This window comes from Sapajus apella, unplaced genomic scaffold, assembly GCF_009761245.1.
Source record: "Sapajus apella isolate SASKATOON/1434 unplaced genomic scaffold, GSC_monkey_1.0 scaffold96, whole genome shotgun sequence".
In the NCBI taxonomy this organism is placed as follows: Eukaryota; Metazoa; Chordata; class Mammalia; order Primates; family Cebidae; genus Sapajus; species Sapajus apella.
Window position 1 is genome coordinate 2,061,807 of NW_022437036.1, and position 9,042 is coordinate 2,070,848.

Sequence of the window (9,042 nt, forward strand, 5' to 3'; positions counted from 1 at the left end):
GCCGCCCCGCGCCGCCGTCCCGGCCCGGCCCACCTTCTGGATAGTTTGCTGTGTGACCTCCCCTTTGCCTCTTGGTCGGGCGGACGCGAAGGCCACGGACATGGTGGCGGCGCAGGGCTCAGCCCGTGGTCATCGGGGTGGATACTCCGGCTGCGCTCGGCGGCCCGAGGCGCTCATTATCCGCAGTCGCGACGGGGGGCAAGAGGCGGGGGCGCGGGGGGCGCCGCGTCCTGGGCTCGTCCTCCCCGCCGCCGTCGCCTCGCCTCCGGGCCCGCCGCGCCGCAGCGCCGCCCTGCAGAAGGGCCTGCGGTCCAGTGCCGAGCGGTGGCCCCCGGCGGGCCCCTCGAGACCCGCGCTCGGCCCTCCTCAGCGCACCACCTCCCACCCCCGGCCACCGGTGGTTCCGCCCGGCCCCGCCCCGGCGCGCGCCCGCACGTCCGTGGGACGCCGCCTGACGCCGCCCGACGCCTCCTGACGCCGCCCGACGCTGGCCGCGCAGGTCACGGCGCCGAGGGCGGGGGGCGGGCGTAGTGGCGCCGGGAGTCGCGGGCGCGCGCGGGCCGTGAGTGTGCGCTTTTGAGAGCCGCGGTGGAAGGTGCTCGGCCGCCGCCCCGCCGGGATGAGCTACGACCGCGCCATCACCGTCTTCTCGCCCGACGGCCACCTCTTCCAAGTGGAGTACGCGCAGGAGGCCGTCAAAAAGGGTTCGACCGCGGTGAGGCGCCGGGGTCTGCGCAGGCCGGGGACGCGGGCGGAAGTGCGGTTGGGGAGCCGGGAGAGGGCTGGGGCCGGGGTCGGGCGCGGAGCTGTGGGCGCCCGCAGGCGTACGCGGGGCAGTGGTGCGAGCGACCGAGGCTGCTGTCGAGCGCGGGCCCCGCTGCCGGTCTCCACGAGTGCCTGCAGAGGCGGCGTTTGGCGTGCGAGCCGCAAGCGCCCGTTCCCCGCACCCAACGCCTCGCGTGGGTCCCCGGGCGCGGGGCCGTGGCGACGCCATCTTGGGTACCTCTGGCCCGGGCCTGGCGCGTGGGTCGCGCTCGCCCGGGCGAGCAGAGGCCGGGCGAGGGCCGCTCCAGGCCGCGGAGCGCGGGGGGTCGGCCTACGCCCTCGGGGGGTCTGTTCGCGCAGCTGTTGGCTCGGGAGTGAACTATCCAACCAGATCGCCGTTACGGGGATCCCCACTCGCTGCAGGGCAACACTTGTCCTCTATTCCCGGCGGGCTTCGGAAACAAAGCGGCTCGCTGGCCGGGCTGCTGGCGGGCGCCTCCGGGTCTCCGCGCCCTGCCGGAAGGAGCCCTCCGCGGGGCCCGCCGCAGCCGCCCGGGTCGGGACTGGTCTGAGCACGGCCGGCCGTCTCTTCTTGACGAGGACTCGTGTACAGTGACCTTAGTGACATTTTTTGAAACTTAAATTCGTAATCTCGAGACGTGTCGGTTTTTTTGGTCAGGCTGTGAGATCGTTTTTCTTTTATCGTCTGGTGTTCAGAGGTTTGAGCAGGCACAGAAGGCAGCAGACGGTTCTGTAAATTTTGAAGTGTTTTCATTTTTTGAATGTTTCGAAACGAAGGTCCAGTATTCCTCAGGTGATCTAAGTCAGCTTGAAGAGCACTAGGAGGAGTCAGCTGACCCCTGCCCCCTAACCCCAATTCGGCCACCCCGGCCAGCTTGCCGCAGCTGGCTTTAACGAACCCATGTCGCTTCTCTGGGCCTTCCGGGTCAGTTCGAAGGTCAAGTGAGTCTATCTGAAAAAGCTCCCAGAAAACCGAAAACACTTCAGACCAGTACTTCTCAGCCAGGGATGGCTGTGTGCCCTTGGGGCCACTGGCGGTGTGCAGACTTTTCCAGTGGCCCAAGGCTTTGCAGAGGTGCTCCTGGCATTTAGCGGGTAGAGGCCAGGGACACTGCTGAACATCCCCCACCCACCTCAGGGCGGCAGGCACAGCGAGATCAGCCTGCCCAGGTGCTCCTGAGCCGGAGGAGCCCTTCTCTGAACCAGGAGGCGCTGTTTATCCCAGTCACGGTTTCCTTTGTTTTTGGCTTGACTCGGGGTTAACTGTCAAAGTGATTGTCTACGCTTTTAATAGCGGCTACATCCTTCTCTAGTATATAATTTCGGGTAACAATTGACACCTTGTCCACTGATAGCAAATCGGGCCTCTTCCCACGGGTGTCACTTGAGTATGCCATGGTGCAAAAAACAGTGCAGTGTGCCTTAATTCCACAATTACAGAAACACTGCCATCAGAACACCAGACCGGAATGTGAAAGTCTCAGGCTTCCAGGCTTTGCATGGGACTGTTTGATTCATTGGGTTGAAATGAAACACATGCTGATTATATAGTGATTGATTATTAGCTATATTGTAGCTAGAACTACATCTCAGTATTTTAAAGGCACAGGTCGGCCACCTAGGTGAGCACACCTGGGCTAGCTCTACCAGCCATAGATGAATGCCCCTGGGTTTGCAGGATGTGCTGCCAGCTACAGTGACAGACGAATGGAGGAGAAAGGGGTGTGGGTGGACACACCTTCCAGCGGGGGCTGCTGCCCAGAGTACATTGCCGCATGACCCAGATTCAGATCTGCTTCTAGTGCTCACTGCCTGGTAGTAGAACCATGTCACTTTTTTGGGAGGGTGGGGTGGGGTGGGGGTAAGGAGTCAGAGTCTTGCTGTCTTCTGTCCCCCAGCCGTCAGGCTCACTGCAGCCTCCAGTTCCCAGGCTCTGGTGACCCTCCCATCAGCCTCCAGAGGAGCTGGGACTACAGGCTTGAGCCACCATGCCTAGCTAATTTTGGTACTTTTTGTAGAGACAGGTTTTGCCATGTTGTCGGTGCTGGTCTTGAACTCCTGAACTCAAATCATCCACTCATCTCAGCCTCTCAAAGTGCTGGGATTCCAGGCGTGAGCCGCTGCACCAAGCACTCATATCGCTTTCTTATGGGGTTTGTGGATCTTAATTAAAGGTTGGTGTTCGAGGAAGAGACATTGTTGTTCTTGGTGTGGAGAAGAAGTCAGTGGCCAAACTGCAGGATGAAAGAACAGTGCGGAAGATCTGCGCTTTGGATGACAATGTCTGCATGGCCTTTGCAGGTACGAGTCGGGAGGGTGCTGTCTTACTCTCTAGAATCACGGAAGAACAGGACTTTGGAGATTAACTTGGGTCTGTGGGCTATTGTTAGCCATATAAACTGAGTGAATGAAAATCATTTAAAAGAAATGGATTTGGGCCAAGACTGTGGCTCACACCTGTAATCCCAGCACTTTGGGAGGCTGAGGCAGGTGGATCACAAGATAAGGAGTTCGAGACCAGCCTGACCAACATGGTGAAACCCCGTCTCTACTAAAAATAGAAAAATTAACTGGACATGGTGGCACACACCTATAACCCCAGCTACTCAGGAGGCTGAGGCAAAATAATCTCTTGAACCCGGGAGGCAGGGGTTGCATTGAGCCAAGATCATGCCACTGCACTCCAGCCTGGGTGACAGAGCGAGACTCTATCTCAAAAAAATAAAATGGATTTGGACTTTTAAGTTGGCCAGTTTTTTGGTGGCCTCTCTGCCACAGCGGGTGAAACAGAAATGGCTAAATGGATGAAAACACTGGCTGCTGTGCAATTTTACCTCCAGTGTTATTTTTCTGTATCGGTCAGTTACGATCAAGAAGGCTGACTTGAGGCGTGGAGAGGGCAGGACCATGTCCTCTATCCCAGCAATGAAAAGAACTGCACCACTGGGCTCCGGCCGTGCCTCGGCATCTCCTCAGCACCGTTTTGGTTTCGCTTATTTCCTCCTTCGGCAGATCCAATCTCAATTCATGTATTAGGGATCCACTCAGTTTCTAACTGTGTTTAAGTATGGTCAAAGGCAGGCAGTTCTTCATAGACACTCCCTGACTTAGGATGGTTCGACCTACGGTTTTTTATAAAATTCAGATTCTGTACAACAGCCTACAATTTTTTATTTACAATGGGTTTATGGGGTAGCCAATGCATTTTCAGCCAGGTATTTTCAACTTACGACAAGTTTAGCGGGATACTGCCCCACTGTACTTCGAGAAGCATCTGTACCCAGTTTCCTAGAAGTTCCCAGGGGCTGATTGGTTCCACTGTCACTCAGAAAAGCCTTGCTGCCAGTTTGGGGAGCTGTGGAAGATTAAATGCTGTGTTGTGTCCCTCCCCTGGCCCTGTAGTTTGAGCTTGTATCCACAGAAGCTTCTCTGCTCTCCTTGCAGGCCTCACCGCCGATGCAAGGATAGTCATCAACAGGGCCCGGGTGGAGTGCCAGAGCCACCGGCTGACCGTGGAGGACCCGGTCACTGTGGAGTACATCACCCGCTACATCGCCAGTCTGAAGCAGGTGGGCGCCTTCCCGATCGCATGCTCACCTCTGGTGGCAGGGCAGTCACTGCTCTGCCGTGGAGTGTCCAGCCATGTCACTTGACGTGAATCAGAAAACGGATTCATTCCAGGGCATGATCTTGACTTGCACAGTGTAACTTGACCTAACTCACCAATTTGAGTAATAGCATTCTGTTCTCAGCTCCTAACATGGGACATTCCAGATTCCTGTGTCTGGAGGGAAATGGTGGTTTTTGTCTTGCCATTCTGAATGACCAGTCACTAAGCAGTTGAAGGGGGCTGGAAGCCACCCTATGAGGAAATGCTATTAGTCTCAAAGCCAGCATGTGGGCCTGGCGCGGTGGCTCAAGCCTGTAATCACAGCACTTTGGGAGGCCAAGGCAGGTGGATCACAAGGTTGGATTGAGACCATCCTGGCCAACGTGGTGAAACCCCATCTCTACTAAAATGCAAAAAAAAAAAAAAAAAAAAAAAGAGGTGTGGTGGTGCAGGCCTATAGTCCTGGCTGCTGGGGAGGCTGAGGCAGGGGAATCGCTTGGACCCAGGAGGCGGAGGTTGCAGTGAGCCACTGCATTCTAGTCCGGCAACAGAGCAAGACTCTGTCTCAAAAAAAAAAAACCAGCAACTAAGCAGAATGCATGTCTATTTGGCAAAATAACTTCCAGTAATCTGAGTTGTGCTGCATGGTCCACTTCATGCAGTAGTTCAGATGATACATTAGCCAATAGCTTTCAACATCCTTTTCTGCATTTCACTCCTAGACAGACTCACAGGTTCACTCCTAGACAGACTCACCTGTGAGTCTGTCTAGGAGTGAAATGCAGAAAAGGATGTTGAAAGCTATTGGCTAATGTATCATCTGAACTACTGATTACCTGAGAGGGGCTTCGGCATGATTGAGAATGTTCACGCCTTCACTAAGCGCGGTGGTTTCCTCACGTGCATTTTCGTGGTTGCTGGCACTGACCTGTTTCTTTTCTTGCTAGCGTTACACGCAGAGCAATGGGCGCAGGCCATTTGGCATCTCTGCCCTCATTGTGGGTTTCGACTTTGATGGCACTCCTAGACTGTATCAGACTGACCCCTCGGGCACATACCATGCCTGGAAGGTGAGTTCGTGACAAAACCAAGGGGCTTTGGACAGTCTTACCAGAAAAAGGCTTTGAGGGGGTGGGAGGTCCTGGGCTTCCTGCTGTGGGGCCTGCATCAGTGAATAAGTCAGTCACTAAACGTTGTTTGGAAGAAAATCCAAGGGCAGCAAGGCATAAGGGTAGACCACATAAATTAAAATCTCCGGCCAGGCATGGTGGCTCACGCCTCTAATCCCAGCACTTTGGGAGGCTGAGGCAGGTGGATCACCTGAAGTCAGGCGTTCTAGACCAGCCTGGCCAATGTGGCAAAACCCCGTCTCTTCTAAAAATACGAAAAAAAATTAGCTGGGCATTGGTGGCACCCACCTGTAATCCTGGCTGCTTGGGAGGCCGAGGCAGGAAAATCACTTGAACCTGGGAAGCAGAGGTTGCAATGAGCCGAGATCACACCACTGCATTCCAGCCTGGGCAACAAGAGCGCACTCCATCTCAAAAAATCTCCCATTGCCTCTTGATAATGGAATAAAAGGTATAATCCCATTATTGGTAAGAATCGGCACCGACTCTAAAGCGCTCTTTGCAAAAGGAGGCCACAGGGCAGGGTCTGTGTCCAGGGCTGCCGTCCAGCACTCCAGCCCGCTTCCTGCCTCCTGCCACCACCACTGGCTGGGTGGCCCACATGGGGCAGCCGTGTTCCAGGGCCAGCCCTGGGTTGTCATGCCCTATGCCACTTGAGAGCATACGTGTCTGTTTTAGGCCAATGCCATAGGCCGAGGTGCCAAGTCAGTGCGTGAGTTCCTGGAGAAGAACTATACTGATGAAGCCATTGAAACAGATGATCTGACCATTAAGCTGGTGATCAAGGCACTCCTGGAAGTAAGTTTGCATTTGGAATCCAGGCAAGGTGGTGAAGATACCATGTTGTGGTGGTGACTGATAGGCAAATGGGCAGCAAGGAAGGTGGCAAGTATGCACCAGTGATGCTTGATGGCACTGCTCTGGTCCGTGGTGTATCCTAACTGCTCTGTTCTTGAAATAGCCATGTGAGGTGTGATCATTAGCTCCTTTATCCAGCCGGGGCAGCTCAGGCTTGTGCAGGGGGCACACAGCATGGGAACCAGAGGCAGGATGTGAACCCAGCTGTCCCACTGTGGAATCTTCTCTTCACAGCCATCACTAGGCCTTCTGGAGGCTTGAACGATTACTAAAGTCAGGGAATTAGAGAACTGGGGATGTGGTTGGGCTTTGTCAAGACCTTGAAGTGCTAGCAGGTGAAACCAGAGAGGGCCTAGCTGGAAGGCCAGCCTGGAGTGTGGGCATCAGGCTTCCCGGTGGTAACCACTGTGTCAATGGGAGGGCCTCCCACATAGCTGCTGTGCAGGAGAGAGTCCCAGTGCTGGGAAGCAGGAGGGTGTGCAGGCATCCCAAATAGACTTCAAAAGTGGCTATGCATTTAGGACAAAGATACAGGTTCCTGGGAGGCAGAGTGCTCTTGGGTGCTGGGTTTGGGTACACAGCTATTTAAGGTATTTCTGAGAGCTGCTTTGGTCTTGACTAGAGAAAGGTGGCAAATGCTCCTGTCTTCTGTCTCTTCAAGGTGGTTCAGTCAGGTGGCAAAAACATTGAACTTGCTGTCATGAGGCGAGATCAACCCCTCAAGGTAATTGCCACATTTGTCTGCTTTCTTTGCCTGTGAGTTTTCTCCAAGATTAAGGCCGGGCCAGTACCAGTTCAGAAGGAAACAACTGTGGTTTTAACATCAGGAAAAGGTTTTTCCGAGGCTCCCCATTATGTCAAAGCAAAGATTCCCATCTTCCTTTCTGGTTAGATGGTCCCTGCATGTTTTCTTGGCATACTTAGCAGCTGCCAGTCAGGAGATCTGCTGCTGCTTAATGCTTGTCTAGGTCAAGGCAGCATCCTCTCATCTTCCTTAAGGTCCCTCTCCAAAGATGCTGGACAAGCAGCGGTGCCAAAGCCTGGCTGCCCTCCCCAGAGGATGGTGTTGGTTCCATGGCACCTTGTGTGGCTTAGGTAACCATGAGTGCATTTTTTTTTTTTGATAGATTTTAAATCCTGAAGAAATTGAGAAATATGTTGCTGAAATTGAAAAAGAAAAAGAAGAAAACGAAAAGAAGAAACAAAAGAAAGCATCATGATGAATAAAATGTCTTTGCTTGTAATAATTTTTAAATTCAGATCAATCATGGATAAGTCTCAATGATGTGTTCCATTCCATTTATTTACACTGAGTGTCCTACAATAAACTTCTGTATTTTTTAACCTTTTTTTTTTAAGAGAATGTGTATCTTTAGGTGCAGTCATGGTAGTCCTCTCATCTGTCACCCTTTTCAACCCTGAGCCACTGTAAGTTTGAGCTTTACTTTCTGTTCCTTGTGGCTAGGCTAAGACAGCAAGCCAGTGTGAGTCAGAGGTTCCTCCCTTGGGAATTTGGAGCTGCTGCCCTGGGTGCTGCAGAGAAACCTAACCAGCAGACCTGTTTCTCTCTGTCATAGACACAGAATGACTTGACCAACAGAAGTCATTCTGTGTCTACGACAAAGAGAAATTAGGGGACTCATTTTAGATGAATGTATAATGTCAAGGACACAAACACAAGTAGCCTGGAGTTCATTCCACAGAGGTAGCAGCTTTGTTCAAAGGCAGCTTTGCATGCCTGGCTTTGATAGACTATGTCTTGGCATCTGCCTCCTACTTTCTCCTGGAGACTGGTTGTGGCTCTGAGTCCAGCAGCAGTTTAAGGCATGGTCTTTTTGGGTCCTCAGGTTGCCCCTTCCCTCCCATGCTGTGCTGTGCCACCTGCAGCGCCACTTGCTCTGATGCTTGGTTTTGGGCATGTATCTTCTAAAGACTAAAGGGGCCCAGATACACTTTTGAGTTTAGCATAAAATGTACAATTGTCAAAACAACATGTTTAACAACAGCAAGGTCAGTCAGGTGGTATGCCATGACCTGACCACCTTGAGATTCTCTGGCAGGCAGTGCCTGTTTCACCAAGTCATCTAGCTGGGTGAGGGCTGTGGCCACCTGTATCTGAAACATAAGATTTATTTTTCTGCTAGTCAAGGATATGCATTATCCCCACCCAAGAACTGGAGAGCTGCTCGCTGGCAGTTATGCAGTGGAGCCTGATGGCACCATAGGCATATTGCAAGGAGAGCTCATGCAGCTGATGTGTCTCCTCGTCCTCTCTGAGGACCACTTTTAAGGTCATCTGGAAACCCATTAGACTGAAATGGGATGTTCTGACCCTAGAACCAGCCGTGTCTTTGTTTTCTGAGTGGTTCCGGGTACAACCCCGCTCATGACTCCAACGTGCTCTATGGTGCCTGGAAACATGAGTGCTGCTGAGCTGGGGGGCTTGGAGGCAGCAGGAAGGTGGCAAAGGGGCCACTGTTTTATGAAACAGGCATTGTCTGTGAACTGGGTTTTTAAAATGACTTTGTATCCAGTGTTTGGAGAGGAGAGCCATTCATCCCAGAAGGGTGGCCCACAGGGAGAACCCGGGTCTGCTAGCTGCACTTCAGCTGAGCAGTTGGGTCAGCCACTTTGTTCGATCACCTGACAGGGCCCAAG

At 53.4% G+C, this 9,042-nt stretch overlaps 2 protein-coding genes across 3 annotated transcripts in view; one reads left to right on the forward strand and one right to left on the reverse strand.

Moving 5' to 3' along the window:
* SS18L1 (SS18L1 subunit of BAF chromatin remodeling complex) overlaps positions 1-386 on the reverse strand; it is a 37,642-nt gene extending 37,256 nt beyond the window's left edge. The window contains exon 1 of one of the 2 annotated variants that reach the window (XM_032257124.1): positions 34-384. In XM_032257124.1, the coding sequence (XP_032113015.1) occupies positions 34-102 (69 nt within the window). In that variant the 5' untranslated portion in view covers positions 103-384. Of the gene's footprint in view, positions 1-33 lie in introns of both variants that reach the window. The other variant, XM_032257123.1, reaches the window with a different exon arrangement.
* Positions 387-470: 84 nt separating this feature from the next.
* PSMA7 (proteasome 20S subunit alpha 7) lies at positions 471-7,733 on the forward strand. Its single transcript, XM_032257127.1, has 7 exons — positions 471-715; positions 2,961-3,087; positions 4,231-4,355; positions 5,344-5,466; positions 6,205-6,324; positions 7,046-7,108; positions 7,512-7,733. The coding sequence occupies exons 1-7, from the start codon at positions 620-622 to the stop codon at positions 7,602-7,604; spliced, it is 747 nt and encodes a 248-aa protein (XP_032113018.1). The 5' UTR covers positions 471-619; the 3' UTR covers positions 7,605-7,733.
* The last annotated feature ends 1,309 nt before the right edge of the window (positions 7,734-9,042 follow it).